The sequence below is a fragment of the Jaculus jaculus genome, chromosome 4 (genome assembly GCF_020740685.1).
Source record: "Jaculus jaculus isolate mJacJac1 chromosome 4, mJacJac1.mat.Y.cur, whole genome shotgun sequence".
Classification (NCBI taxonomy): Eukaryota; Metazoa; Chordata; class Mammalia; order Rodentia; family Dipodidae; genus Jaculus; species Jaculus jaculus.
The window spans coordinates 66265129-66276478 of NC_059105.1; the positions used below are offsets into that span (position 1 = coordinate 66265129).

Here is an 11350-nt window from a genome sequence, read left to right on the forward strand (position 1 = left end):
TTGAATTTGTGTTGAAGTGCCTTATGAATTTGGTTCATGTGAATCAAATGGACATTGACTTGCATGAAGGTCAATGGGTTCTGAGGTCATGTCTAGGCTAAATAGGAATGAGAGCCTGACTGCTAAAAGAGCTGGGGGCTGGAGAGATGGCTTAGCGGTTAAGCGCTTGCCTGTGAAGCCTAAGGACCCCGGTTCGAGGCTCGGTTCCCCAGGTCCCACATTAGCCAGATGCACAAGGGGGCGCACGCGTCTGGAGTTCGTTTGCAGAGGCTGGAAGCCCTGGCGCGCCCATTCTCTCTCTCTCCCTCTCTCTGTCCTTCTCTCTGTGTCTGTCGCTCTCAAATAAATAAATAAAAATTAAAAAAAAATAAATAAAATAAAAGAGCTGGGTCCTCACCATGGGTTCAGGAAGAAATCATGAATGCTCTTGTGCTATATTTTGGACACTGCAGTTCCTAGTGTTTTGTGAACTGAGAGTCTCAAGTAAGAATGAGACCTGAATTCTTAGCCCACCATGGTTTAAGTTAAGACATAGCTCAGTCTTCTTTGTCTTGAACACTTACTAACTTCAGTTAACACTATAATAAAGATTCCCTATTCCAGTTACAGATGGGACAGGGCGAGGCCATACACCAGAATGAATCATTCAACAGAATCAAACTTTACCTTAGAAAGTAAGCCCATAAAAGACTTTGTATATTTTGCTCACTGCTATCTCCTTAGGGCTTAGAACACAATATAGCCTGGCACTTAATAAATTTGTGGAATAAATGAAAGCTTGAATGAATTTTTTTTTTTTTTAAAATCACTGAATTTGGAATTTAAACTTGTTTTGAATCCTGGTTCCCCCACTCCCGGACTTATGACTTGAAGAAAGAAACGATTTAATTTCTTTGAGATGGTTCAGTTTTGTCATCTGAAAAAATAGCCAAACGCCATATCTAACAGGGATCTGGTGAGCATAAAATGAGAAAACACATGGAAAGTGGCCTGGTATAAGTGTGGAGCATAGCAAATACTCAGTAAATGTCAGCTGAACTTAGTAGGTTCCCTAAATGATGCTGGCAAACAGGAATCTAAAAATTTTCTCCTCCGGGCTGGAGAGATGGCTCAGTGATGAAAGGTGCTTGATTACAAATCCTGATGGCCCAGGTTCGATTTCCAGTACCCATGAAAAGCCAGTGGTACATGTTTAGAACCTGGAGATTTTCTAGGTGGGCTGTTTATTCCAGTTTCATCAAACATGAATTGAGAGGAGCCACAGCCTTTATAGTTAGCAAGCATACCTGTATGTCTTCAGGTGGTATTTTCTGTCTCTTATCATGTGAGGTGCTCTAGAGAGAATGGCATTTCGTAGAATTTTTCCAGCTCTGAGGATCTTCTCTGAAGGGATCTGGATTTAATGAGGTAGAAGGAGGGCAGGAGAAAGAAGGAGCGTTGATAGAAGGAAAACAAACCTGATAAATCCTTAAAACACTTTCTAATCGGCGTCAGGCTAGGAAAACATAACTCACTCATACATATTTACAATGTTCGCTTGTGTGACATGTCACTATTTCATGTTGAGAACTGAGACACTCTGAATATTCATTGTCTCCAGCGAGTGGATGAGAGGTGTGTTGTTGTGACATATGAATGACCTCCACTGGCACTTAAGGAAGGAGCTGGGGTGGCTCACCAACCCACCTACATCCCATTACCTTGGTAATGGTGTTAGCAGGGCGGAGAGGAACGTGAGGTTCAATGAGAGGTGTCTGAAAAATAAAATATTAAAGCAAAGGAAAATTAAACAAAAAGTTCAGTAAAGAACTATGGGTTGGGGGAATAATAAGAAATACCAATTTTTATGAAACTCAAAACAGAATTTTAAAAAAATGATAAAAGCTGTCGAAAGAATTTGAATGCATTAGGCATTCAAAGGGCAAAATTTGACCATTCCGTTTGCCAACATTTAGAGATAAATTGTTAAAATGAAAAACAAACAAACAGATAAGAAATGATTAGATCTTTGTAGGCTTAATGAAAAGGGAATAAATATCTACTCGAAGCATAACAAACATCAGAACAGGGCAGAAAGCAAACCAAAGATAAACAAGGATTAAAATGGCCTGTCTCAGGATGTAGAGAAAGTAGCAACATGGGATGAAAATGAGTATTCCGTTCTTTCTTACACAGATTCTTTTTCTGAAAAAGTTAGAATTAATTGATTAATTTGTGTGTATGTGTGTGTTGGGGGGCATCCCAGGGTCTCTTGCCACTGCGGATGAGCGCCAGATACTGGTGCTTCCTTTTGTGTGTCGGAACCATGGGCGGGTGGCTTGAGACTTGAACCTGGGCCAGCAGGCTTTGCAAGCAAGTGCATGTAACCACTGAGTAGTCTTGCCAGTCCCCTTTCTGAAATTTTTTAAGCCATGTTTTAGACAGCCTTAATTTAGGAATGTAGCATCCTGGTGGCTCTAGACACCCAAGTTCCTGGAACTACGGAGACAATGGTTGTGTTCTTCTTTATCTGAAGAAGCTGTGTGATTCCATGCATGTCCCATCAGCTCTCGGGTCCAGAGGGAATTATTTATTTATTTATTTATTTATTTATTTATTTATTTACAACAGACAGAGGGAGAAAGAGGCAGATAGAGAGAGAGAATGGGCGCGCCAGGGCTTCCAGCCACTGCAAACGAACTCCAGACGCGTGCGCCCCCTTGTGCGTCTGGCTAACGTGGGTCCTGAGGAATCGAGCCTCGAACCCGGGTCCTTAGGCTTCAGAAGGCAAGCGCTTAACCACTACGCCATCTCTCCAGCCCCCAGAAAGAATTCTTAATATGAACCTTATTCTCCAGGTGGACTTGGTGGTTCTGATTCTGGGGAAAGTTCCCTGTTACTCAGCTACACAGCTGATCTCTCCAGTCTTTCCTAACCCCCCTTGTTGGCTCTCAAATATCTGGCAATGGCATGTCCAAATGCAAGAGAAAGCTACGCTCAGCCCAAGGCAGAGAAGAACTATCCCCTCACTGCTCTTGATGCCATTTCCAGCTGTTTACTTTTCATGAGGTTGACTCCGTCGGTCAGCGCCCCTAACAAGGACTACAATAATGACCACCTGAAGATGATCACATCCTTATACCCAGAACTTGTGAATGTTAGGTTGCAGGAAAAGGACACCGTGAGTGTGCTTGCCACTTAAAACAGGGAGACTAGCCCAGTGTTTCTAAGAGGAGGGGATAGAGGGTAATGATAGGGTGCTCAGAGCCCGAAGAGGGGTGCAGACAGTCAGGCAGAAGGTCAGCCCCAGGCAGCAGTCTGAGAGTTGCAGAGGCTCAGCTGGCTCTGCAGATGAGGAAGCCAGGAGCCGGGGATGTGGCAGCCATTCGATGCACTAGGTGAGAGGACAGACACCCCCTTCCAGAAGCTTCCAGAAGGAAGAGGATCCTGCTGGCAACTCGATTTTAGCACAGAGACACAGCAGGCTTCTGAGCTACAGCGTGGAGGTCGGCTTATCATGTTGTTTGAGCTCATTCATTACAACAGCCACCAAACATGGTCACAAACATTGTTATGCTTTAGATTAATCCTCTCCCTACTTTTTTTTTTTTTTTTTTTTTTTACAAATAGAAGGTATTTATAGTAAAAATAAATTAGTAAATTTCTCTCTACTTCCGATTAAACAAAAATTGGTAGGGGAGTTAAAGTCATTATCAGTTCAAAACATTTCAAGTCATCAATGCAAATATTCATGTATTAAGATAACGCTTCTCTTTTTATCAACAATAACTTTCAAGTGGGTTGATGCTTTTAAAAGCAGAGAAGAAGAGATATAGATTTGTTTAGAATGGCTGAAACCTCATTAAATTTCCTCATTTAAATCTTTTCATCACTCCATTGGCTTCATTCTCACTGAAGTCACTAGAGACCAAACATGATGATGTTTCAGCAACACGCACCAGGGAATGCCAGGCTGGTCCAATTCTGTGTGACTTTAAACAGAGACTAACTTTCTTTGAAAAAGGCTGTGTTTCTTATAGCAGACCTGCTGATGGGAGATGGAGCAAGAGCTCATGGAGTTCCTGCACTTATCCCAGAGCCTCGGAGGAAAGAGGAAGAACTCTGTGATGGAAAATCACCTGGATACTACTCACAATTTCTAGGCTACCATATACCAGGATGCTGGAAATGTGTACTTAAAACATTCAGTCAGGGGCTTGAGGGATGGCTTAGCGGTTAAGGCATTTGCCTGCAAAGCCAAAGGACCCAGGTTCGATTCCCCAGGACCCATGTAAGCCAGATGCACAAGGGGGCGCATGCATCTGGAGCTTATTTGCAGTGGCTGGAATTCCTGGTGCATCCATTCTCTCTCTCCCTCTTCCTCTTTCTCTGTCAAATAAATAAAATAAATAAAAATAAAATATTTAAAAGAAAACATTCAGTCAGGAAGTCCAAGAAGCAGGCTGGTGCCTGGCACTGAAAATTATGAGGCAGACAGCATTGTGACAAGCCAATGGGACTCCCCAGGAAGCAGTCACTGACCAAGGCCTGTTCAGGGATCCCTATGCAACCTGTGTGACCACGTTGCTTTGGCATCTACCTATTCATTTCCTTTCTTGGTTTTCTATTGGCTTTCAAGCAAATTTTCTTTTGAGAATGTCACATTAGCTGTTCTCTAGAGAAATAACAAAAGGAAGGGCTGGAGAGATGGTTCTGTGTTTAAGACAGTTGCTTGAGAAATAACAGGAGGAATAGCACTTTAGGAACTACTGAGGTATATTCATGAAGAACTCAAGTAAGAATGTGGGCCTGGGTTGGAGAGATGGCTTAGCGGTTAAGTGCTTGCCTGTGAAGCCTAAGGACCCCGGTTCGAGGCTCAATTCCCAGGACTCACATTAGCCAGATGCACAACGGGGGCGCACGCATCTGGTGTTCGTTTGCAGTGGCTGGAGGCCCTGGCGTGCCCATTCTCTCTCTCTCTCTATCTGCCTCTTTCTCTTTCTGTCACTCTCAAATAAATAAAAATAAACCAAAAAAAATTATTAAGAAAAAAGAACACGGGCCCGCGAGGTACCTGCCAGGCTCCTTATGTCATCATCTTCACTGTGTCCGGAAGACACTGAGGCCAGAGACACTTAGGGCATTGCCTGGACTTGCTCAGCTGCTATCTGGAATTGCTGAGAATTGACCGGGTCTAGCTCAGTCTAGTGTCTACACTGCTGTGTGCTCCCCCACCTCTCCTCTTCCAGAACTATCTTGGCCTTCATTTTGGAAGAGTTTCTGTTCTGTTTGATTCAGGTGCACGGAGGAAGGTGCATGTCAGCCCTTCTAGGTTAACAGGCAGCAAACTTGGTCTGAGGACCAGTCAGCATTAAATATTCATATTGACCCACTGAAATTCAACATCAGCACCTTGCATCATGCTGAGTCAGAATTTACTTCTTACAAAGCAACTTTGTAAGAATCAGACATTCGGCAATGAGGAACCGACTCCTTATGGCTAAGATAAATACGCAGGAAAGTCCAACCAGGAGAAAGGAAGCTAAACTCAGAGAACTGATCTGAGGGAAGTTCAAAGTCAGGATATGGCTTTCCACGCGTCCAAAGACTGGGAAGCCAGACCGACCATTCAGCCAGCCTTGGTGTCAACAACACAGGAAGCCTCAGGGAAGAGGGTAGAGAGAGAAGGAAGCACTGCCATGGTTTGAGCCAGGTGTCCTGGGGGCCCTGGAACCTGGAGGGCCTTAGGGATGCCTCACCACACAGTGGACAATGCCACTGGCTTATCTGCTATAAGAGGGAGGTTGGATTCCCCGATATCCAATATTCCCTTTATGTCAGGAGCCACAGAAATATGGAAGCTATTTCATTACATCAGCAAGCCGGTTAAACAGAAATGCTGGCATTAATAAGAACCAAGAGCCCGAGGAGAAACCACAGTCAGGGGAGCTGGGAAACATGGCACGTGAAGCCCAGCTCCTTGCAGGGTACACAGAGCATGGGAGGGGCAGAGAAGTGCTCTGAAGGTCCAGGTCAGCCAGGCAGGAGGGGTGCCACGGCAGCCTGGGTGAAGGGGCACGTGGATCTGCAGCGCTCGGGACAGCTGCCTCCAGGCACATTTCCTGTTGGCTGTAGGCAAGGAGGCAGAGCAGGGTAATGGTGTCGGGGCTTCCTTCACCATGGTTTTGTCTGGCCCCTAGAGCTGGCCTCTGTTTTGACCCGTAGCCAGAATGTACACATCATCCAAGAGCCCTACGAGGAATGGGCCCTCTCTGATTAAATTTCATGCATTTCAACCCATCAATCCGGTGTTAATAACAATTCTTCTGGGCATGAAAGCATCCAAACCGAGCTGTGAACATGCGACGCTAAAAGGCGGGCAGGAAGGACAGATAAGGGCAGAGGCGTTCAACGTTTTCCCTTCGCTTTTCTTGGCTGTCTCCCCTGAAGGGTTCCCTCAGGATTGACCGTAATTGGTTTTTTTGTTTGTTTGGGGAAAGGGGATGCTCTTTCTACTGCTTTTTATTATGTTTCTATTACTGCTGAAAGGGAGAAATGGTAAGGGAAAATACTCTTTTTGGCACATGAGCCAATTCAGAAATACTAATCAAGTGATGAAAAATATGAATTTAGCCTCCATTACAAGGTGCACAATGACTCCTCAGTAGATATAATGAGGTATATGAAGCCTTGTAATAGGCCTCGTGAAAAACCATATTCAGACCCTTTTGAAAGTGAGGTAATTCTTTTGACTCAAGAATTCGCTCCCAGAATCTTTTTGCAAGGCACAACATCTCCAGCCAAGAGACAAGAGCGAAAAAGCTAGATGGAAACACCAAGCTCACAGTGACCCTGGTAGCCAGTACAGTAAAAAAGTCATGACAGGGCTGAAGAGATGGCTCAGTGGTTAAGGCTTTTGCTTGCAAAGCCTGACAACACAGGTTCAATTCCCGGTACCCATGTAAAGCCAGATACACAAGGTGGTATATGCATCGCGAGTTCATTTGCAGTGGCTAGAGGCTCTGGTGTGCCATTCTCTCTGTCTCACCTCTTTTTCTTGCTGCTTGCAAATAAATAAATAAACTAAAAATAAAGTCATGACAGTGCACATTCAACTGTCAAGGATTTAATGTCAGCCTACGGCATGCAGAGCAATGTGCAAGGAGAACACGGGGGGTTTGGATGGAAAGAGTATCTGGGGCTGGAGAGATGGCTTCGTGGTTAAGCGCTTGCCTGTGAAGCCTAAGGACCCCGGTTCGAGGCTCGGTTCCCCAGGTCCCACGTTAGCCAGATGCACAAGGGGTCGCACGCGTCTGGAGTTCGTTTGCAGTGGCTGGAAGCCCTGGCATGCCCATTCTCTCTCTCCCTCTATCTGTCTTTCTCTCTGTGACTGTCGCTCTCAAATAAATAAATAATAAAAAAAATGAACAAAAAAATTAAAAAAAAAAAAAGGAAAGAGTATCTGGTTTAAATGAGCTCTTAAACTTGATCAGCGGGTAAACCTCTCTGGGAGCTATAAAAGACCACCTGAGTCCATAAATAAATGCTACAGCACCATGAATTCAAAATGCCACCTTTGCATATTTGGATGAAGAATTCTTTGAGAAGTAGGGAGAATATTACTCAACTTTTTAATGAAAATGATGGGCTTTTACGAGTTGATTTCTCTTATTGTGATATTTTGAAATAATTCAGGTAAGACCTTGAAATGTATGTCAGATTCTTAAAATTATCACAGTGTTACCACTCCAATGCTAGCAAGATTAAATTAAGGATTAAGGGTTGGAGAGATGGCTTAGTGGTTAAGCGGCTGCCTGTGAAGCCTAAGGACCTCAGTTTGAGGCTTGATTACCAAGGACCCATGTAAGCCTAATGCAGAAGTGGTAGAATGCATCTGGAGTTCATTTGCAGTGGCTACAGGCCCTGGATGTGCCCATTTTCTCAATCTCTCTCTGCCTCTTTCTCTGTTTGTCTGTCTCTCTCAACTAAATAAATAAAAACAAACAAAAACAATTTCGTAAAAAGTAAGGATTAAGTCAGATTCATAGGTGGATTTCACAACCCTGAAATAACTATGCATGTTTTTCCATTGGTGAACTAATGGAAAGCTTATTTTAGACTTCTCTGGTTTCCATCTGTGTGGCCTCCTGTCTTTCCTAGTTCAAAACTGGCTTACAGAGAAATTCTTTGTCGTGGAGAGAACTTGAAAGTTGTTCTTATCATGAGAAAAGGCTACTAAAGAGAATAATTTCTCTTGGATTCACCGGAGAACTGAGGTTGCAGAACACCCCACCTGCCTGAGGTCTGGGGAGGCAGGAGTACTCGGCTCAGATCAGCCATCCGCCGCAGAAGCCACCTGGGGAAAAGAGTCTTTGAACCATTTTTGATGAACTACTAGAAGCTGAATGTGGACCAGCTTGAGTGAGAAACCCTGGTGGGGGAGCAGTCTTCGGTGGGTCCCCACAGCTTTTACCTACTTCAACCCCAGCAGGATCTCCTTATGTCACTAGCAAGGGAGAGGGAAGAGTAACCATTAGGAAATACCCACAAAGCATTCTCCATAGCAAGGGCCTACTTTGCAGGAAAAAAGAAACGAAAAGGAAAGGAAACTTCATGTGAGTCTTACCCTACCTGGGGAAGGCAATTTCTCTGACTCTCACCTTCTGCTTTCTGGCACCGATGGGGCGGGGGGGGGGGTGGTGGGGGGGGGGGGAGGAAGCTAAGCGACCACTGTGACTGTGACGGCTCGCAGATAGGTCTCTTCCCTTCCCAGTCATGCCTCTGCCTCTCCATCCTGAAAGCAGTAGATACTAGCAGAAAGATCTGCAAGATTCTAACACTTTTTGAGGTGCTCATAGGGAGAGCCCAGGAGAGACAAAACCTAGGACATGGGAGGAATGTGCGTTTGCTAACACATACAACTATAGCAGACATTAAATACCAGCTTGTGTTAGCCAGGCTAACAGAAAACCTTAGGCTAAAAGCCTAAAAGGTATACTAAAAGGCAAGGAAAAAAAAAAAAAAAAACAGCTTAAAGGCACAAACCATGTATTGGAATAAAACACAGATTGTGGGAGGGTGAGGCAGGAAATTTAAATTTAAGTTAGCAATAATTCATGTTAAACATGGAATATTATTCTATTGCTAATACTAATGGAAGTTGTAGCAATCAATATGCCTTCAAGTATATTCATATATTTGATAATGTACAACAGAAAGAGAGAAACTCTCAGAAAGAATCAAAGACAGAAAAGTGACCTTGACTTTGATGGACTCATCAGTAGAATGACCACAGCTAAGGACAGACATAGGAACCAACTAAGAGAGGACCAGTGGCCAAATAATATGTAAAGTTATATGATATAAATTAAAAAGTAGTATTAGGGTTGGAGAGATGACTTAGCAGTTAAGGCATTTGCCTGCAAAGCCAAAGGACCCTGGTTCGATTCCCCAGGACCCACATAAGCCAGATGCACAAGGGGGTGCATACATCTGGAGTTTATTTGCAGTGACTGTACCCATTCTCTCCCTCCCTCTCTTGCCTCTTTCTCTCTCTTAAATAAATAAATAAATAAATAAATAAAGTTTAAAAATATTTTTTAAAAAGTAGTATTAGGTTATAATCCAATGTATACAATAAATACCTATGGGATTATAGTGATATATAAATAAATGACTGAACAATAAACATGGGAAAAAGAGTCCAATCTCTCCTGATGAATTCCAAATAATGTATATAGATATTGGGCCCTTGAAGGGGTATAGCAAACTCACAACACTTTTGTTGTTGTTTGTTTGTTTTTAATTTTTAATTTATTTCTGAGAGTCAGAGAAAGAGAGAGAGAGAGAGAGAGAGAGAGACAAAATGTGAGCGGCCAGGGCCTCCAGCCACTGCAATCAAACTCCAGACGCATGTACCATCTTGTGCATCTGGCTTACGTGGGTCCTGGGGAATCAAACCAGGGTCCTTTGGCTTTGCAGGCAAATGCCTTAACTGCTAATCCATCCCTCCAGCCCTGGTTGTTTTTTGACGTAAGGTCTCGCTCTAGCGCAGGCTGACCTTGAATTCACTATGTAGTCTCAGGGTGGCCTTGAACTCACAGCGATCCTCCTACCTCTGCCTCCCGAGTGCTGGGATTAAAAGTGTGCACCATCATGCACGGTCCAAACTCACAACTCTTAAAGTGTGACTGTACACAGTGACTGCCTCTCAGATATATTTATTTGGATGGCTTGAGGAGTCTTCAGGATATAGTAAAATACTCTCCATCTTACAGTCAGCAGTGTTGTATTCGCCACCTGCTTTCCTGGCCTCAGTCCGAGGTCTATTGTTCGCACCTGACTTAGTGTCCTGCAGGTTGCTTGGTGGGACTTATACCTATATCAAGGATATGCTTCCAGGAAAGGAGGTACCCAGAATTCTGTCACCTTGTCTTGGGGCATTGCACTTTATCAGGTACTAGCAAAGGGTAAATGTTTTCCTCCAAATTATCCCAATGCAGTGCCTCAAGATGGCAGGTTTTCAGAAAGATCCTGCCAAGCCTTGATCCACAATATAAATGTCTTTGGTTTCTTCTAAGGCTGGAAGACAGTTCCAGATAACATCCATTTTCAATATGTAGGATCTTCTGAGTGTTTTCTAGAAAGTGTGTCTATACTTATCAGACATTCTGAAGGCAGAAACTTGGAGTCAAAAAAATAATATAATGCCAAATTTAGAGAGTTGCCAAAGTTCTCTGAGTCCATACAAAGTGATTGTTCTTACAAATTGACCTGATCAGATCCATATTTTTATACATGTGATCCTAACATATTAGTAAATCTATATTTTTAATAAGCGGCAATAAGAGACATATGTAAGTCGACCATAACATTCCATGGTGACCACTGCCATTACGGCATACCAACCCTTGCAGTAATAAAGTCATAGTAATATAAATTTTGGGATGGATTCCTAAATTTTCTTTCCCTCCTTATTTTACAAATCCCAGCCTTGGTCTCATGATTCACCTTCACTTCCATTTTGAGAAAACTGGCAATGAAGTCCGAATCTGGGGATACATGTTTAGCACTTGTGAGAAACAAAGACAGTATGAGGTTAAGATTCAGCTCAGTGTTTGACATTGTTGTGAATTGATGCTCATTCACTTCAAGCCCAGGGCTGCAAGACATTTCCCGGCATAATCTCAAATTTCAATCTTAACGTTTTTAATATTGTCAAAGCGAATACTGAGAACATGTGACTGACATTCTATTTCCTCTGATTCCACAGAGTTGAACTCCTGCTAAGAATGTTCCACAGGCTGGCAAATGGTCTGCATAAGACATAGGAAGTGTGTGTGTGTGTGTGTGTGTGTGTGTGTGTATGCTG

General features: G+C 43.3%; 1 protein-coding gene across 6 annotated transcripts in view; it reads right to left on the reverse strand.

Annotated features, from left to right (window-relative positions):
• Positions 1–11350, reverse strand: part of Rapgef4 (Rap guanine nucleotide exchange factor 4) — a 336159-nt gene that overhangs the window by 97052 nt on the left and 227757 nt on the right. For 3 of the 6 annotated variants that reach the window (XM_045147499.1, XM_004660335.2, XM_045147501.1), the window contains 2 exons: positions 1701–1754; positions 1287–1393 (listed from right to left, as the gene is read on the reverse strand). In XM_045147499.1, coding sequence (XP_045003434.1) covers positions 1287–1393; positions 1701–1754 — 161 coding nt within the window. The remainder of the gene's footprint in view (positions 1–1286; positions 1394–1700; positions 1755–11350) is intronic. The other 3 variants (XM_045147498.1, XM_004660336.2, XM_045147500.1) reach the window with 1 other exon arrangement.